The sequence below is a fragment of the Sesamum indicum genome, linkage group LG10, assembly GCF_000512975.1.
Source record: "Sesamum indicum cultivar Zhongzhi No. 13 linkage group LG10, S_indicum_v1.0, whole genome shotgun sequence".
In the NCBI taxonomy this organism is placed as follows: domain Eukaryota; kingdom Viridiplantae; phylum Streptophyta; class Magnoliopsida; order Lamiales; family Pedaliaceae; genus Sesamum; species Sesamum indicum.
In genome coordinates, this window is record NC_026154.1 from 14,208,270 (window position 1) to 14,227,378 (window position 19,109).

At 38.4% G+C, this 19,109-nt stretch overlaps 4 protein-coding genes across 6 annotated transcripts; 3 read left to right on the top strand and 1 right to left on the bottom strand.

Annotated features, from left to right (window-relative positions):
* LOC105172530 (leucine-rich repeat receptor-like serine/threonine-protein kinase BAM3) lies at positions 749-5,765 on the top strand. The gene is made up of 2 exons (XM_011094003.2): positions 749-3,684; positions 5,151-5,765. Exons 1-2 carry the CDS (start codon positions 1,080-1,082, stop codon positions 5,558-5,560), a joined length of 3,015 nt encoding a protein of 1,004 aa, XP_011092305.1. The 5' UTR covers positions 749-1,079; the 3' UTR covers positions 5,561-5,765.
* On the top strand, positions 8,491-11,464 carry LOC105172812. Its single transcript, XM_020697470.1, has 9 exons — positions 8,491-8,682; positions 8,775-8,834; positions 8,926-8,987; positions 9,219-9,363; positions 9,471-9,538; positions 9,638-9,952; positions 10,041-10,754; positions 10,846-11,016; positions 11,106-11,464. The coding sequence occupies exons 2-9, from the start codon at positions 8,807-8,809 to the stop codon at positions 11,232-11,234; spliced, it is 1,632 nt and encodes a 543-aa protein (XP_020553129.1). The 5' UTR covers positions 8,491-8,682; positions 8,775-8,806; the 3' UTR covers positions 11,235-11,464.
* LOC105172813 (agamous-like MADS-box protein AGL82) lies at positions 12,715-13,626 on the bottom strand. Its single transcript, XM_011094390.1, has one exon. The coding sequence runs from the start codon at positions 13,624-13,626 to the stop codon at positions 12,715-12,717; it is 912 nt and encodes a 303-aa protein (XP_011092692.1).
* LOC105172531 (tRNA pseudouridine synthase A) lies at positions 14,697-18,801 on the top strand. Of its 3 annotated transcripts, none has more exons than XM_011094004.2 (10): positions 14,697-15,514; positions 15,634-15,690; positions 15,788-15,865; positions 16,695-16,748; positions 17,126-17,208; positions 17,633-17,732; positions 17,830-17,892; positions 18,071-18,355; positions 18,546-18,606; positions 18,692-18,801. In XM_011094004.2, exons 1-10 carry the CDS (start codon positions 15,056-15,058, stop codon positions 18,793-18,795), a joined length of 1,344 nt encoding a protein of 447 aa, XP_011092306.1. In that variant the 5' UTR covers positions 14,697-15,055; the 3' UTR covers positions 18,796-18,801. The 3 variants fall into 3 exon arrangements, with proteins under 3 accessions (XP_011092306.1, XP_011092307.1, XP_011092308.1); XM_011094005.2 differs by having other exon boundaries at positions 15,788-15,862; XM_011094006.2 differs by lacking the exon at positions 16,695-16,748.

Sequence of the window (19,109 nt, forward strand, 5' to 3'; positions counted from 1 at the left end):
TATATATTTTTTATTAACCATGGTTGAATAAAATCAATGTAAAAATATAGATTTTTTCATCAAGAAAAAAGTGGCAAATAACTATAATTGCAGGACCAAAAATGCAATTAGTAAAAACTTAGCTAGATCCTAGATTGCTCCTGGTAGGGGCACATATATAGAGTAAGCCATGCAGAATCTGCAGCAAAACATTTTTGGCTGGAACACAGAACTGAACTGGTCCCCAAAAATTCTGATTTATAGTAAGACTGACTTTTGTTTCCATGCACTAATATGCTAAAACAAATACACACAATTTTAATACATAAATACATGTAGTGATGATGAGAAGTAGAATGCCACTTCACAGGTCTTATGTTGTCATTATCAAACCCTGCTGGGGTCAATGATACTGGATGATCGGTATCTCTGTAATAGTGGCATGAATTGATTACACCCCCACCCCCCCACTCCCACCCCCCAACAAATTTGAAGGCCAACTCAGCCCAGAATTCTTGATTGTTCAAAGTGCAATTTCATCATCTCTCACTCAAAGCAAAAGGGCTACATCATCTCTATCCCTACTTTGATTAAAGCTGGAGGGACAGTTTGGTCATTTCAACAGGGCTGGGGGTGGGGGGTGGGGGGGGAGCAAGAAAGAAATAAAGGGTGGAGAATCAACTTTACTTTTTTCAAATTTCTGTTATCCAACGGCTGGTTTTTCATCCAACAGAAGGCTTCTTTTCTTCTTTATAGTGTCCCCCCCCACATCCCCCCACCAAAAAGAGAACCTTCATTCATCTCTTTTCTCTTCATGATAAACTTCTGCAAAAACAAATTTAACTCCCAAAAATCTTTGATCTTGCAATTCATCTCTAATGAGCTGAAAGAAGGGAAAAAGAGGAAAGAAAGCAAGAAAAGGGGAGGCTTAGCTTCTTCCGTGAAGTTGAAGACTCTCTTTTCAAGATGATTGATTCTTTAAGCCTATACAAACTTCAACTCCCTCAGATTCCCTCTACTTTTAGTCCCTTTTGTGCAAATTCGACCGTCGGTCCGTCTCTTGAAATCCTCTGCATTCCCTTGCAGCCTCAGTACTTCCCATGAAACAATATTGCCAAGAAAACAACATGTTGCCCTTCATTGTCCTAATAACACTCACACTCTTGTCATTTGCAGAGACTTCTACTCCTTCCTCCTCCCTCGTTACCGACTTCCATGCTCTCATTGCGTTGAAACGAGGATTTCAGAACTCTGACTTGGCCTTAAACTCTTGGAACTCCTCTGATCCCACCTCAGTTTGTTCATGGATTGGTGTCAAGTGCTTCCATGACCGAGTCGTGTCGCTGAACGTATCGAACATGGCTCTCTACGGCTCTGTCTTGCCTCAAATTTCAAGGCTCGACAAGCTTGTGGAGCTCTCCATTGATGGGAACAACTTCACCGGTGAAATCCAGATTGAGAACATGAGCTCCCTTCGGTTCCTCAACTTGTCGAACAACCAGTTCAGTGGGAGTTTGGATTGGAACTACTCGAGCATCGCTAGTTTGGAGGTTCTTGATGCATACAACAACAACTTCTCGGCTTACCTTCCGGTTGGATTCTTGAGCTTGAAGAATCTCAAACACTTGGAATTGGGAGGGAACTACTTCTATGGTAGGATACCCGCGAGTTATGGCGATTTGTTTGGCTTGGAGTACTTGTCATTGGCAGGAAATGATCTTGAAGGGAGAATTCCCAAGGAACTGGGAAATCTCACTAACTTGAGGGAGATTTACTTGGGGTATTACAATGTTTTTGAGGGTGGTATTCCAAGGGAGTTTGGAAAGTTGGTGAATTTGGTCCATATGGATCTTTCAACTTGTCAGCTGGATGGTTCAATCCCTGCAGAGCTGGGGAACTTGAGGTCGCTCGACACGTTGTATCTGCACGTTAATCGGCTCACTGGGCTGATCCCAAAGGAGCTAGGCAACTTGACAGGCCTGGTGAAACTTGATCTTTCGTTGAATGCGTTTACTGGAGAGATCCCGTACGAGCTCAGCAACCTAAAGCAAATCAGGCTTCTGAATCTGTTCATCAACAGGTTCCACGGGTCGATACCGGATTTCATTGCTGATTATCCTCAGTTGGAGACTCTGGCTCTCTGGATGAACAACTTCACGGGCGTTATCCCGAGGAATCTTGGCCTGAATCAGCGGCTGCAGGCCCTGGATTTGTCGTCGAACAAGCTCACCGGTACAATCCCTGAATTCTTGTGTGCCTCTAAGCAGCTTAGCATACTGATTCTTCACAAGAACTTTCTCTTTGGTTCAATACCTGAAGACTTGGGGACATGCTCAAGTCTTGTTAGGGTGAGGTTGGGGCAGAACTACCTTAATGGCAGCATTCCAGGTGGTCTCATTTACCTACCGGAACTGAATTTTCTTGAATTGCAGAACAATATGTTGTCTGGTTCCTTGTCCGAAAACAGTAACTCTTCAAACCAAACCAAACTAGGCCAGATGAACCTGTCAAACAATCAGCTTCACGGGCAGTTGCCATTTTCCCTGTCAAATCTCTCTTCACTCCAAATCCTCTTGCTTAGCGGAAACAGTTTCTCCGGGCCAATCCCTCCTTCCATTGGTGAGCTTCACCAAGCAGTGAAGATTGACCTGAGTGGGAACTCACTCACAGGTGAAATCCCTGATGAAATAGGCAATTGTGCTCATCTGAATTACCTGGACTTGAGCCAGAACAACCTATCTGGCTCAATCCCACAAGAGATATCCAATATCCGAATCCTGAACTACTTGAACCTGTCGAGAAACCACTTGAATGACACTATACCCCAATCAATCTCCTCCATGAAAAGCCTCACAACAGCTGATTTCTCATTCAACAATCTCTCTGGAGAGCTGCCTGAATCAGGCCAGTTTTCGGTCTTCAACGCCTCTTCTTTTGCAGGCAATCCTTATCTCTGTGGAGCCTTGTTGAACAACCCCTGCAACGCCACGAAAACGACAAGCCAGCCTGGAAAATCCCATAATGCATTCAAGCTGGTCTTCGCCCTCGGCCTGTTACTCTGCTCGCTGATATTTGCAACAGCAGCGATCGTCAAGGCCAAGTCGTTCAAGAAAAGCGGTGCTAATTCTTGGAAAATGACCACCTTCCAAAAGGTCGATTTCTCAGTCTCTGACATCCTGGAATGTGTCAAAGACGGCAACGTCATCGGCAGGGGAGGAGCCGGAATCGTCTACCACGGAAAAATGCCTAATGGGCCCGAAGTCGCTGTCAAGAAGCTGCTGGGATTCAACAGCATCAGCAGCCATGATCATGGCTTCAGAGCTGAGATCAAGACACTAGGCAACATCAGGCACAGAAACATTGTCAGGCTCCTGGCATTCTGTTCCAACAAGGACACGAACCTCCTCGTCTACGAGTACATGAGAAACGGCAGCCTAGGCGAGGCGCTGCACGGCAAAAAGGGCGGATTCTTGAGCTGGAACTTGAGGTACAAAATCGCATTGGACTCGGCCAAAGGACTGTGCTATCTGCACCACGACTGCGCCCCTTTGATCGTTCATCGGGACGTTAAGTCGAACAACATACTGCTCAACTCGAGCTTCGAGGCTCATGTGGCGGATTTCGGGCTGGCCAAGTTCTTGGTGGACGGAGGAGCCTCTCAATGCATGTCAGCCATTGCAGGATCTTATGGTTACATTGCTCCAGGTACATTTTTCAGCCTGTTCTTCTCATCTTAATTAGTTAGTTATTTAGGTAGGTATAAGGATGTCTTTGTGACATGTTAGAATATCCTAGTAGTAACTAAGTCAATTATTACACCCGTCACATAATTAATCCCGTTACATAACTAGGAATCAAGAATTTTCCGATTCGCTTGTCTCAGACTCTCCATCTTCCAAATTCATTTCTAATTTCCGCATCGTATATACCAAAAGTAGGAATTTGCGGGCTTGATCCAACATTTGAATTGATGGATTCGAATCGATCAGAACTAGTCCTTGTAAGATCAAGACTAAGTAAGGGTGGTGATTGATGATCACATCCAATGATTAACGGTGCACGTTTGATTGGAGGATGTGCACCGTACACAGGGAAGTGAGGGTAAAGAGAGGAGGAGCCCGTGAAGAGTGGCGCAGAAAGCAGAGGAGTGGGGACTTAGAATTTTATGGGTAATCGCACTGAATCTGAGCCTGAGTAACAGCAGGCGTCGGTTCTCTCAAAACTGGTTAAAAAGACAAGAATGCCCCTCCCACCACTCCACTTTTTCCCTCTATCCTACCTGTAAATACCACTTTCCTTGTCCTCCTCCCTTTTTATTTTATATTTGAATCATCTCCCCCCACAAGGAATGTGCTCAATTCTTGGAATACTTTTTTGATATATAATGAGTTTTCTTAAAAAAAATTATAATTTATAAACATTTTTTATTATTTAAAAAAATTATAAATTTCTCAAAAAATTAACCTCTAACAAATACCCCTCGTAAGTTGTGACAGACTATTGCAATGGGTAGTTGTTAAAATGTCGTTAATTTTATGGGGTGTTCGTAATTTTTCATAAAATGAGTGGGTATTTGTAATTATGATAAATTTTAGAGGAATTCTTTATAATTTACCCAAAAAAATATAATATTAGAAATTGGGGTAAATTATCTTGATATTTCCTGCTATTAGGTTTTACTACACGAAACACCCTCTACACTTTGTAGAATTATAAGTACGTTTCTTGAAATTATAGTTGTAATTACAAATACATCCCTTATTCAGTAGTAGAATTTTACGCAAACATCCATTAAAGTATATTACACTAGGACGCTAGCAAGAAATATACATATAATTTTATAAAGATCGAGAGTATTTATATAATTAGGCGAAAATGTCGATGTAATTTATTCTAGAAAGTTGTCGTCCGGTGGCTAAAGGTTGATGTTATAAAAATAATTATTTAAATTGAGAAATCTTTGTAGTGAGAATTTAATAAAATTTAAATAGTAATAAAAATAATTAAGTGAATTTTATAATGTTTTGTGATCATTATGGAGTAGGTTTATTGTATCTTTATTAGATTTATTTATTTAATTAATTTAATTTGCATTTTATGCTTCTTCCGTTTTTTTTTTTGGATAAATTTTATTCCCAAATTGCCCTTTCATCTTTTCCTTCATACTGCAGAGTACGCGTACACACTGCGAGTAGACGAGAAGAGCGACGTGTACAGCTTCGGCGTGGTCCTCCTGGAGCTCATCACCGGGCGCCGGCCGGTGGGCGGGGAGTTCGGGGAAGGCGTCGACATCGTGCAGTGGACCAAGTGTTCGACGGATTGCCGCAGAGAAGAAGTTTCCCGGATCCTCGACCCAAGGCTGGCCGTGGTGCCCAAGGATGAAGCCATGCACTTATTCTTCGTCGCCATGCTCTGCATCCAGGAGAACAGCGTCGAGCGGCCTACCATGAGAGAGGTGGTGCAGATGCTGTCGGAGTTCCCCCGCCGCTCGCCGGAGTTGCATTCCTCCTCCTCCAGCCACCAATTTCAGCAGCAGAAGAAGAGCCCTGATGACAAAATCCGACAAGATTTATTGGTCTGATTCCTCAAACACAGACTTCCTGCAACATAAGGATCAAAATTTTTCCTCTCTCTCTCTCTCTTTCTGGGACCTCTTTTTTGGTGTTCTTCAATTTGTATTCTTGTTCTTCTTTTTGTTAGGCATAGAAAGATTTGGGTGGCCAAAGGTAGCTGAAAATTAAATAACTGATTTTCATATATAGAGAGGTGGTACTTAGTTTTTTTTTTTTGGGTTTTTTGATATCCTTTGTATTATAGTGTATACATATAGCATGTAGCTTTTTTTTCTTTGGGGTGAATATGGTTTTTCCTTCTATCAAATTCTTGATATTTCTATATTTATATTGTTTTGTTCTTTAATTTCACAAAAAATAAAAACCCCCAAATTTTCATATAAAATATTCAGATAAGAACATTTCTTTTAGTGAATTGATTACAATTATATCACGAATTTCAATTACCAATACTTAATACACATGAATTATCAGTATTAAATATATAAAATTAACCAATTCCTAATTAGAAAATTCTTATCCAGATCAAGCAGTAGGTGTTGTTTTACTTTAATAACAGGTGTTAGTTAGACATAATTATATGATATTAATGATTAGTATATGATTGTCATAATTGTCTGTACGTAGTTGTTCGGTATAGATCTTTTTGATATTGATGATTGCAATAGGCTTATTTAAAAAGGATAATAATTAATATATTTAATTAAAAAATTAAAAAAAAGAATCAATTAGATTGACCCTTAATTAATTATTAAACAAATTAATTATAAAATATATTGAGATTAATTATTAAAATTAATTAAATTGAGTCCAATGGCCACCTAGCCACATCCATGTAGGATTAGGGATTGTTTTGCAATTAATTAAAATAAGGGGCAACTTACAGTAAAATGTAGTCCTAAAAGTCCTAGCATAGCATAATTATGATTCCTAATTAGGTTAAATAGAGTGGGTCGAGGATTACCTGGTAAGTTTTTCAGTATTTTTATTTTAAATAATTAATAATAAAATTTTATTATTTATTTAATAAATTAATTAATTTTATTTAATTATTTTTAAGAGGTCTATAAGCAGCTGCTTGAGGAGCGTGCCTCTTAGCCCCTACCGAGGGAGACGACCTCATCAGCTGACAGTGTCTTAATTGTCTAGGAAAATCAACTATGGTCTGAGGCTGCCAGGAGGAGGAAGGGGGTCGAGTGTTTGACATGGGTCCGAAGCATTGACATCATATGCCACCCGAGTGTGCACCACAAACGCCCGACCATCTTCATCCATCATTGCCTTATTGCAGACTAACCTTGACTTCCTATCCAAGCTCGATAAAATAATGTTGGTCTTGAGTATGATGTGCAATAGGATTGAGATGCCACTGATATTCCTCGAGGTGCAGCCGGTGGCCCCACCCTTGGGCACTGATGCCCCAGCCAAGGGAGCAATGTAGTCGTTGACCGATTATGTTGAAGACCCCGAGCCAACCGATAAGCTGTCCTAGAGCCATTAGATTATGATTTTTTTTTTAATTTTTAATTTAATTGCATTGTCAAACGACATAATCTAATTTTTTTAATTAATTATAATTTTATTGGATAAATTATGATGGTGCCAAAAATATATTTTTCATAACATATTAAAAAAATTAAAATAGAAAAACTATTGTTTCCAAAACGTAATGGATTTTGGGACGATAGCCGTTGCAAATTACGTCAGAATACCTTGGAACGAAAATTATGACTAATTCGGTCACAAATTCCATCCCAAATGCATTTCAGTTCTAAAAAAAGTTGGAACGATTTTTGACGATATTTCTTTCACAAAATATAAATCAAATTTCTTCGACTAACCGTCGGACAAACTTTTCAATTGATTTTTCTACGACTATATATATTATTTCTCGCCCAAAATCCATAATAAATCGTCTTTCTTTATCTCAAAGTCCATCGCAAATTATGTCCAAAATCAAGCATTAATATTTCATCCTACCATGATCTTGTTGAGAAATGGTCACAAATATTCTGAGAGCAATGCTTATCCGTCTAAAATATTTTCAACCGCCACTTTTTGAGACGGATTTTCTATTGTCTCAAAACCGTTGAAAACTTTATGAGCCATGAACTTGAGCTAAAAATTTCCTCCCAAGAAAGCTGATTTTTTGTGTGCAGACAAACTCCAAAATGAAAAATAAATATTAATTGCTTGAATCAATTAAACTTGAGCCTTAACCAAATATTAAACAAATTAATTAATAAATTACGATATATATTGAAATTAATTAAATTGAGTCCAACTCCCAGCTACCCAAATCCATGCAGGACTAGGACTTGTTTGCAATTAATTAAAAATAAAGGGAAATGAAACGGTTACAACAAAATGAAGTGCTAGAGTCCCACCACAACTCTGATTCTAATCAGATTAAGACTCCTAATCCAAAATAAATTCATTTTTATTACAAATCCTCCTCTATAAATAGCTCAACCGGTCAACCATATTAACTACCAGAAATCAACATTTCATTCCACCCCTCCTTACTCACTACCTTAGTGTTCTTGTTCTTCCTACTCTCGTACGTGAATCTCTGCATACACAATACCCTCCTTACTCACTACCTCAGTGTTCTTGTTCTTCCTACTCTCGTACGTGAATCTCTGCATACACAATACGATCTTTTGGACGACTTGTTCCTAGACTTGACAGTACTTTGAGAGAGTTACAACAGTTGGAGTGCGAAAAGGTAGTACTTGAGTGTTTGGAAATAACTTTCTCGTACGTACGTGTTTATGTTGTCTTGCATGAGAAACGGTCGCCCGTGTTTTGATGCGTTTTGTTTGGCTGAGAAAGATTTGTGATGTGCGGAGGGGAAAGGGACGCTTTCTTGGGCACAATGTATAAAGGATAAATTACTTGAAATTCTCTACTTTTTCAAACAACAGCCAGATTTAGCGGGAGGGGGAGAACGCTGCCCATCTTCTTTCCCTCCGATCGAAGATATCCCGATTTTCTAGGGATTTGTGCTTAAGAATCTAAGCGTAATATCTTGAAGTTGATCGAGATTCTTGTTTTCTTCATGCGTGTTTCTTGAAATTTTATGTTAGAGAGTTCTTGATCTTCTTCTTTTATGGGGGAAGACCAAGGGGTAATGGGCTTTTGCTGTTTGAGTTTTTAGGTTGTTGTTTTTATTACATCCTTAAGATTTTGATGTGTTTTCTTGGTTTTCTTTGATTGCAGGTTGAAGGGTTCATCATATAAAAGGAGTAGAAATGCCTGGAGACAAGAAGACAAAGACATGTATGTATCTATGTATCATGTATGATGTTTATTTGGGAGCTTTTGAGGTAGCTTATGTTTGATGATGTTTCGTTGCTGGCAATTCTTGCAGCTCATCTGATTGCTCCAAGAATTATGTCTGAATCCAACATCAATCTTCCTAAACAAGATATGGTATGTGTTTGTGGGCTTTGGTTATCTTATCTAATTATATTTTTCCTCAGTGTCGACTTGGATCTGTATAATTCATTTCAAATCAGGATACAACTTTAAATTTGAGTTTCAGTCGCTTAATGATTTCGCGTATTTTGCTATTAGTTTTACTCGTCACTGGAAAACGATTATATGTGTATGCACATCGATTTTGCTGCATTTTCTTGGTCTTATGTAGAATGCATTTTTCAGGGGAAACCATCTGAACCGATTTCAGCCATATCTTCTGCTGGCAATGCCGTATCGTCTGGAATCCAAGGAGCAAGCGATCAACTGTTGGCTGCCGTTCAGGGCATTTATTATCCCCCAAATACCTGCTATGATTATTACTATCATGGTACAATGTTTTTATATTTCCTTCTGTTGTTAGAATAGTGGACTTGTGCCGGAATCCTTTATTTACTTCTCACCGTGTTCAATGTTGTCTTTCTCCTGTTTCTGTAGGATACAACGGCCCCTTTTCACAGTCCAATGACAAAGGTTATTTCAAGACGTCTTCCGGTTCTTGCATGGTATCTATGCTCCTGCCGAGCTAATTCTTTGATTCAGCAACAATGTTTTTTAGCATCTGATGTTTCAATCTTTAACACGACCTTTTTCTGGCTTACCAGCGCATCCAGCCGGATAATGCTTCACTCCTATACTACCTTCCAGGCTATGCTCCATATACACCTGGATTTGTGGGCGTGGATGGAAAACAAGCCTACACATCGCCTGGATATCTTCAGCAACTTCCATGTTATGCCTACACTGGAACTGGCTCGGCTGGTGCTGCGGCTAGATCAGGCTCTTTGAGGCCTGTGATAGCCCCAAGTGGCTCTGGGAAATCGGGTGCTATTCCTCTTAATCCACAACGCCAACAGCATGCTTCTCGTTCTCTGATCAGGCCTATCTATCAGACTCAGTCTTTTAGTCCACTCAACAAGGTTTCTTGTCCTTGAATCGATCTTGTGACTTTTTGTTTGGTTTGAATTATTCAGATGTCTTACCTTGATCATCTTTGTGTTGTGGCAGTTCGGTTCTGGTTCCCCGTCTTCTGGCCTAATGACGGGATTTCACCCTGCTGGAAAATTCTCATCGTTGGCAAACCAGAATCCTGGTGTTTTCACGCGATATGGGCCCGTAAACGACGCTCCAAATGATGAAGTATGCAACAACAACTACAGATACAATTCGAGAGAGGATTTGGACAGACGTGGAGAAATCAAGGCCGTAACAGAACTAACTCGTGGGCCGAGGGCTGACAATGGGAACATCTCCTCCAAGTTACCGTCCGAGGTTACTTTTGGTGTTGAAAGGGATGAATATAACTTGAAAGAGTTCCGCACAGAGTATGATAGTGCAAAGTTCTACGTCATCAAGTCATATAGCGAGGACGACATTCACAAATGCATCAAATACGACGTTTGGTCGAGCACTCTGCATGGAAACAAGAAACTTGATGCTGGTCTCCGCGAAGCAGAAGCTATAACAAACCAGACAGGCAAAAAATCTCCAGTCTTCCTGTTTTTCTCGGTTAATGGGAGCGGACAGTTCGTGGGCGTCGCTGAGATGACTGGAAGGGTTGATTTCAGCACGGATATGGACTTCTGGCAGCTTGATAAATGGCATGGCTACTTTCCTGTAAAATGGCACATCATCAAAGACGTCCCCAACACATTGTTGCGACACATCATCCTTGACAACAACGAAAACAGGCCCGTCACTTACAGCAGGGACACTCAGGAGGTATTACATTCTTAAACTTCAAACCATGATCATTACATTTTCAATTTTCAAGCTCATTCATGTATACTGACGTCGGTTATGGTTTTGTCAGATTGGACTCCAACAAGGGCTGGAAATGCTAAGAATTTTCAAGAGTTACTCTGAGAAGACGTCTGTGCTCGACGACTTCAACTTCTACGAACACCGTGAGGAGGCGATCAGAGTGAAGAGGAACACCAAACCAGCTTCTCGAACCAACCGTTCTAAAAACAGTGACTATAAGGTTGTCAGTTTTTCCTCTCTTCTTTTTTCGTTTATGCCTGCTTATAATAAACATTTGTGTAACAATTTGATTATGCATTGTCGGTACAGAAGCATTTCGAGGGCGGAGAAGGGATGATCAGACAACAATTTGCCAAGATCAACAAGTCGGATCCTTCGTCTCTAACCAAGAACCTGTCCGTAATTCTCAACCACACCCATGATGTACGTAGCATATAAGTACAAAGTCAAAGTGCTCCGAAGATGCACTTTAGTTAGCACAGGAGATTTACGTTGTCTGAACTGAAATCTGTAGTCTTCTTTCATGTTTCTTGGTCATCTTTTTAGTTGGTAGAGCTGTCAGACATTGTTCTTATACCTCACAGAAAGGAACAGAAGTTTTAGAGTTGTGCATATGCATATACCATGACAGTGTGTATACATATGAACGATTATTTCATTTGACTGACACAGGTTCCTATGATGTCTCTTCATTTCTTCAATTCCTTTAATTTTTACATTCTTGTGAGATATTTGGATGTCTGAATTGGTGAAATAATGATGCTTAAACTAGGCATGATTTTCTTAAGCATTTGCAGACAAAAAACAGTACTGCAATATACTTGGAAAACTATTTTAGTATTTGTTTCCAAGAAACAAGTAATTTAACTATTACGCTCTATGTACGTGCATAATTTTTTAATATTTTAAAATAAAATATTTATAAAATTTGTATTGTTTAAATAATGTATACAAAATATAATAAGTTAATATTCAGTTTATAAGAATGTGGTAATAAAAGAAGACAATGTTATTTATATATAATGTCGGAGAGAAAAAAAACACACATGAAATTAATAACTAACTAAAATAAAAAAGAAAAAGCCACCATACATAGTTGTGCAGATCATGACATCAATTCATCCCTCAACCGATATATAGTACTAGTATATATAGCACACTCAAATGCGTATGCAAGATTAATTTTAAAATTTTGAATTAATTATTATTTTAATTAAATATATATATATGTGTGTGTTAAATAGATAAATCAAAAAATTAAAAAACATAAAGGAAGGTTATTACAAAAAGAGTTATGGACGTGAAAGTTTAGGAGAGACAAAAAACATGAACACTATGTTTGATTTCATGTTTTTGTATTTTACGAAATAAGATAAAATATATTTAATGTTTGTTTTTGTATTTTTACATTTTATTTGTGTGTTTTTTTTATTTTTTAACTTTTTATATATAATATATATACACACACTTATATATATAATACAAATAAACATGATTTGCCAATAGATAGTAATTTTTGTCTTTAAAAAATACAATATTAAACATACAATATTTATATATAAAAGAGATATGAAACGGTATTTTTTGTATCCCAAATCCCAATATCAAACCTACACCACTTATTTAAAATATTTTAAATTACCTAAAACACAAAGCCAAACATACCATCAACACACATTTATTTATCTCTATTTTTCTTTCTCTATTTTTAAAATACAAAACAAAACATTCAAAATGCAAAACCAAAGATTATGGAAAAGAGTGCTTTTTAGAGAGATTTTTTACCCAAGAACATCGATCTGTAGAACTATATATGTAACCATATCGAAATATGTGTTGTGATCGAAACCCAAAACTGCAAGAACTTGAAAGCTATATATACTAAAAACTGCAAGAACATCGATCAACTAAATTCTCCTCATCTGATCATATCTTGAAAAATATCCTCCAGAGCTGCACCATCATGATAATAGTTCTCCATTGTCGAGAACTGCAGCCGGGACATCACCGGAATGTAGGGCGGTGGTGGCAGTGACAGCGGCAGCGCCATAGGTGGTGGTGTATAGTATTGTTCGACTGGCGTCGGCCCATAACAGATGACAGGACCCACCGGGCCGGTTGGCTCCATCCCGTAGAATACATTGTCCTGATGATCAAATGATCCTGCAGCAGCCCCAATTAACTGATCATTGTTCTCATTCATCATTAGCATCATCATCAAAGGATCCTGGTTCGCACACTGCACATGATGATCATGATGGTGATCAACAGATGAAATCTGCTGCTGTTGATTCAGATTGTAGAACTGGTTCAATCTTGCGGCATCCATCATCAACTGATCAAATTCCAGGCCCGGATTATCGTTTCTTGAACACTTCAAGAATTCAATCCTGGATTTCACAGACCCAGCCTTGTTCTTCAATCCGACAGCAAAATCTCGCAACTGGGCTTCCGATAAATCGTTCAAGAACTCAAACCAGGTGGGGTACTTGGCCTCCAGATTCTTCCGCCGCAGTTTGACGAACTCTTCCTCCAGCTTTCTCTTCCTATCGTTGAAGAAATCAGGCAGGCCGAAGCTCTTGCTGCCCGAATCCCTGTTTCGGGCGCTGTACACTTGGATCATACGACGAACCTCGTCTGGATTATTCTGCGGCCAAATCTCAGGCCCGATTTCTGGCTTCGGGCCGTAGATGATCATGCAGGCATTGACATCACAGAGGGTGGTGAATTCACGCAGTTTCCTCGTGAGGCCCTCCTTTCTTTTCTTGAAAGTGAGGGTTCTTGATCTCTCATTGCTTATCAGTTCCATCTTCAGTTTCGCCCTCCCCATCTCAAGATTTACGTACAGACCCCACTGTAATAATCTTGCAGTAATTAAACACAAGAAAGGAGAGTGATTAAAGGTGAAGAAACGAGAGTAAAATTACAAAGTTTTGTGTATGTATAGCAGAAGAGAGAGGAGAGTTTTGATTGGCTGGCAAGATAATCAAGAATGTGAACATGTACACATCCAACTTATTACCTTATATTTAAGGATTTTGTCCGTTGAGAAAATACTTGTCTTAATCAATATTTGGAAATTTCCATCCAAGAATCGTGGCTAAAACCCTCTCTCTCCAACGGTCAAATTGGGAAGAAAACCCTAAAACCCACCAAGGATAGCCTAAACTAAACTCAACTTCACTAGCCTAAACAAGTGCATGCAAATTACTTGTACCAAATCTGTCTGTATTGCTTGAAATCATTCATTATGTTTGGCTTTGTTTTTGGGCCATCTCGGAGATGGCCCAAAATCGAAGCAATATTTGACATTCAATATTTTGTCAATTTTTATCTCGTTTTTAAGTATTTTGTAACAGTGAGTTGGGGACAAAATTAAAATTTCTCTCTCTTCATTTACAAATAAATTATATACATTTTTATACATATATATAAAATATATATAAAAAAGACATGATTTGACAATAAACAGTACTTTTTGTCTCCTCACTACCCAACATCAAATATACCAAACTTATTTCATATTATCTCCAAAAATAAATTCAAACATACACACTATCTCTCACTTTTTTTTTTTTTTTTGTCTTTGTTTTTCTCTCTCTATCTTCACAAAATACCCAAAAATAAGTTAAAAACAAAACCAAACATTATGATTGTTTTCTGGTAAGAACACAAGCTCTTAATTAATTACCTCTTGGTTGGGGCTTATTTTTATTTTTTTTAATTTTTGACTTAATATATTTTATTTTTATTTATAATATATTTTAAATTATTTATATAATTGGGGATGCAAGGTAATATGTACTCGTATCTCCATTAGGTGGGCCAGATGGCACGGCCCAGCCCAGCCCAACTGCAAGTAAATAAGGATGATAGGTTGATTCGAGGAGGTGTAGTCAGTCCAATTTCTGTGAGTTTATCAACACAACAGCTCAAAATTATAAATTGAATCTTCATATCTTTTCTTCTCTGTGTGTGTTTGTTGAGATGGGAGTTATGATTATACCGCGGTAATCTATACATTTTTTGTCCATAATACTCACAAATTACCAGGTATTGTTGGTTTTTGGGATGAACAGAGGATATGCAAATGAGATGTAGGGTACCACTGGCTCTGCTGAGTTAGCGCACATAATCGCTCTCTGATTTTGAGTTCAGCGCGGGATTTTCAGTATTTTGATGTATTGCTTAGAGAAAGAGAGTGATTGTGTCTGATTCAAAAGCTATCCATGACTGTATAGAAGCAATTGCCCCGAGTAATGGCGTTTCCGACTGTTGCCACTTGTGCTCCGCAATATGGATTTTGGTTTTGGAGAGTTAGCGGAGCAGCTTGTTTTGTTCCTCCGATGATATGCTTGTTGAAATGCTCCTCTCCGATGGTCAAGGTGCGAAGAAACTCGAAATCCTTGCATTTCCTATGCGAAGGGAAGCAAATGACAGAAGAGAAATCAAGTCTGTTGATTCCGCGGAGTTTCAAGCAATTGCGCAATCAGTGGCCGGAATCCGTCCAACGCCCTACGGAGGTGGATAATATCAACAGCGAAAATTTCACCTGCGACAGTGTGGAAGATGAGGTTGCCGACAGGGGGTTAGTTGAGAAGAATATGAATCCGAATCCTGGAACTCAGAGGTACTTGGTGGCGATTGAGTACATCGGTACTCGATTTTCCGGTGCACAAAAACAGTCCAGTGGTAGAACTGTTGTTGGTGTTCTTGAGGTGCTTTTGATTAATTTAGTTTTGTTTGTAGTTAACTCTTTAGTTAATTTGATTTTTGGAAATTATGTTAGAATCAATCCCAAGTTATTATATCTTAATATATTTTGTTCTTATTTTAGGATGCTTTTAAAGAATTTATTGGACAGCCAGTTTCCATTTTTTGCTCGAGCCGGACTGTGAGTTTTTGGATTCATTGGGTTTTTGATTGATTGGTGGTTTAATGGATTATACTGAAATGCAGTTGTTACTGGAACCTTTTGAATTGTTCTTTAGGATGCAGGAGTTCATGCACTGTCAAATGTATGCCATGTTGATATTGAGAGGATAAGCAAAAGAAGACCTGGCCAAGTGGTGATCTTCTTTTCTTGATACTACTTGCTGATTTATTATTTAATCATGCTCTAACTAAGCATTTGAGATCGAATGAGTTTGCTGCATAAATTTGATTATTATTAAATGATCAAGGATTTTTCACTAATAATGTTTAGCAGGAATCATAAACTTCTTGACGCTGCGTTTTTTTAGTTTTAACCCTACAAAAACTGAAAAAGTGACCTTGGAGATATTTCGCTAAATGATCCGATCTGTCACATTTATTGGAGTTTTAAGGTGAGTGTATGACATGTTGACAGAAAGTCAACAAATCGAGCACTTCTCTTGCACCAGTTGTGTTTACACTATAGGACTTCTCGATCAAAAAAGGGGGGTCCAGCGCCAGGGGAGATTCGTTCTATAAGTTACTTTTAGCCATTTACATCTTTTGTTGATGATTTGGTTGAGGTTAGTTTTGTCTTGTACATTTTATGTGCTTTCATTTTTAAGCTACTCAATTGTTTGAATGACCTTGAAAGCCTTAGACAAGGTCACGATTCTTGTCTACCTTTTACCTCCATAACCCTACCTCTTTTTGGAGGGAAGGGCAAAATGACAAGAAACCTAAATTACACTTTCTTTTCTATTACAATCCTCCCCTTCTGACCAGGTAGAGCAATATGTTTGATTACTTCCACTCTCTTGTCTCTCTCATTTCACCTTAGCCAAGTGGTATCCAAGCTTGGACAGTTTACTTGTGATGTAGTTCTTATCTGATAAAGTTGCTTCTGCTTCATTAATTGGCATGATAAGTTATAAACATATCAACTAACGGTATCTTACTTAACTTACCCTCCTTTCTATGCAGTTACCACCTCATGAACCTTTAGTAGTTAAAAATGCTGTCAATCATTTTTTACAGGTGTGATTTTCCTATTCTGATCAATCTGGCTTTACATGATTACCTTGGTACAAGGATTCATTATCACTGAATTTACTGTTAACCTGATAACAAGGAATTGTTCTGGATAAAAGTTCAAACATTTACTCCTCTTATGTAATGAAGCTTTGACTTGATCTACAAGGATTATTCCCCCTTTAAAAACTTAATATATCATGTAAAACTGCAGCGAAATTTTGTTAAATTGGTAATTGTGCCATAAAAATCTAGGTGGGGGGTCTTATATAAAAAGTGGGTCTTTGATCTTGATCAATGTTGCAGTTCACAATCTATAAGGTAATGCTCTGGAACTTTCTAATTATACTGCTTCGTTGTGTTTTACTCTGATTTTGCTGCAGAAGAATGAAGGTGATATAATGGTGACTGATGTCCGGTGTGTTCCAGCTGATTTTCATGCTCGATATGAAGCTCGGGAACGCACGTCGGTATCAAGCGAAACTTTACCATGGAAAATTGCTACTCATCTTGAGAATTGAGATCACCATGTCGCATAAGTATTTTTTCACTTTTACATGTCAAGATGGGTTTAATTAGTTCGATGTATTTTAATCAATTTGACTTTTGAGATCCAATCTTAGTGCTTGAAATGATGATTTGCACTTTGGAAACAATTTTCTGGAATCATGTCAAACTAACTTTCGTGTAGGATGATCAAAATGATTCAAGCTTTTAAAATGGTGTGGTGCAATCTGAAAAGTGTTTTTTAGTATGACCAGGATGCTTCATTAGATCCTCCAAGCTCTTCATTCCATTGTTGTTTTGATACTTGAGTCTGAAGTGCCACTTTGTTTCTAGTTAAGTGCTATGGAGTCTAAAATTTGCAACTTGTTTTCATAAATTTGTAGGTACTTCTATAGATTGCTGTCAGGGAAGGAGCCTTTGGCAATCTTCGAAAAAGACCGGGCTTGGCATGTGCCTGAGGAACTTGATCTTTTGGCAATGCAGGTTGATTAGTAAATTCCTCAGAATGTATATCCAAAATCGATTTCTTCTTCTTTTCTTTTTTTCCAATCCCAATATTGGTTGCTTCTGATTGTACCAGAAAGCATGCCAAGTGCTTGTTGGGCATCATGATTTTAGTTCTTTCAGAGGTGCTGCATGTCAGGTTCGTAATGTGTTGTCAATGACTAGCTTTACTGAAAATAAACTTTGACATGATATTGTTGCTTATGAACTTTATTTGCCTCTTGAAAATTTTTTATTTTCGAATTTTCATGTAGTCTTTTTTGTGTTTATTTACTTCCCGTAGTTAAAACTAAGGCACTCCTTTCACTGGTCGACAGGCTAAGTCACCCATCAGAACTTTGGATGAACTATCCGTTACTGAGGTTGCTTCAAGCCCATATTTTCCTACAGTATTAGAGAGAGAACACTGCATTAATGGGATGGAAGGTTCATTATCAAGTTCATACAATTCAGAAGCTGTTGTTCATTCCGTTTCCAGCACGTCTGATCATCTACTCAAGATAGAGAATTCCAGTGAAGCGGCTAGTCAAGGATTTGGCACAAGGAAGAGGCACCGTTGCTTTGTGGTTACTGCACGAGCACGCTCTTTCCTTTACCATCAGGTTGCTTTTTATGCTTCTTCAATGTTCATCAGATAATGACATACAACAGTTTCTTTTCAGTTAGACGGAGGAAAGAGATAAATGCAAACCACCCTGCTCAGATGCAATTGCATCGTTTTGAGCGGGGTGCTTCAACTTGTCTGCTTTTCTTATGATCGAGCTATCTGAGATCCTTCTTATGTTTACGCAGGTCAGGTTGCTTGTTGGGGTTCTGAAGTCGGTGGCAACCGGTGATCTCACAGTTTCTGATGGTATGATCGTCTATAAGCACTTTGCTAACGAACATATGAAGGCTGACTTTATCAACAGATAATTATGCATTTGTTTTTCTTTCAGTTGAGCGAATCCTCATGGCAAAGAATGTCGCTGCTGCAAGGCCAATGGCCCCTGCATGTGGTCTCTACCTCGGACATGTGAAGTATGATCTGCCTTCCAATTGACGACTGGAAAATAACATGTGCTTAAGCAGAATATCGCAATGACATCTGGTTTTCCCCTCTACTTGTTCTTCTATCAGGTTCAAAGCATAATCTTGTGTAATTATTGAAACATTGGTTACATATTGAGGTAATTCAAAAAGTTTTTTAAGTTACTACATCTGAATCATCCTACCCGAGTCTTCTTCAATTGTACACATTCCGCTTCTTGTACGTTTGAGATCAGAAGATTAATAAACAGGAATTTTCCAAGAGAATAAAACTGAAATCAGTGAAAAATTTGTATGGCCATCAAAAACCAAACTTAGCTAAAATTC

Bases quoted from the DNA above. Each gene is read 5' to 3' on its own strand.
- LOC105172530 (XM_011094003.2), top strand. From the start codon at position 1,080: ATGAAACAATATTGCCAAGAAAACAACATGTTGCCCTTCATTGTCCTA. The intron at 3,685-5,150 runs GTACATTTTTCA...TTCATACTGCAG, and splicing joins TTATGGTTACATTGCTCCAG to AGTACGCGTACACACTGCGA.
- LOC105172812 (XM_020697470.1), top strand. From the start codon at position 8,807: ATGCCTGGAGACAAGAAGACAAAGACAT. The intron at 8,988-9,218 runs GTATGTGTTTGT...TGCATTTTTCAG, and splicing joins ATCTTCCTAAACAAGATATG to GGGAAACCATCTGAACCGAT. The intron at 9,953-10,040 runs GTTTCTTGTCCT...GTGTTGTGGCAG, and splicing joins CTTTTAGTCCACTCAACAAG to TTCGGTTCTGGTTCCCCGTC.
- LOC105172813 (XM_011094390.1), bottom strand. From the start codon at position 13,626: ATGGGGAGGGCGAAACTGAAGATGGAACTGATAAGCAATGAGAGATCA.
- LOC105172531 (XM_011094004.2), top strand. From the start codon at position 15,056: ATGGCGTTTCCGACTGTTGCCACTTGTGCTCCGCAATATGGATTTTGG. The intron at 15,691-15,787 runs GTGAGTTTTTGG...ATTGTTCTTTAG, and splicing joins TTTTTTGCTCGAGCCGGACT to GATGCAGGAGTTCATGCACT. The intron at 18,356-18,545 runs GTTGCTTTTTAT...ATGTTTACGCAG, and splicing joins GCTCTTTCCTTTACCATCAG to GTCAGGTTGCTTGTTGGGGT.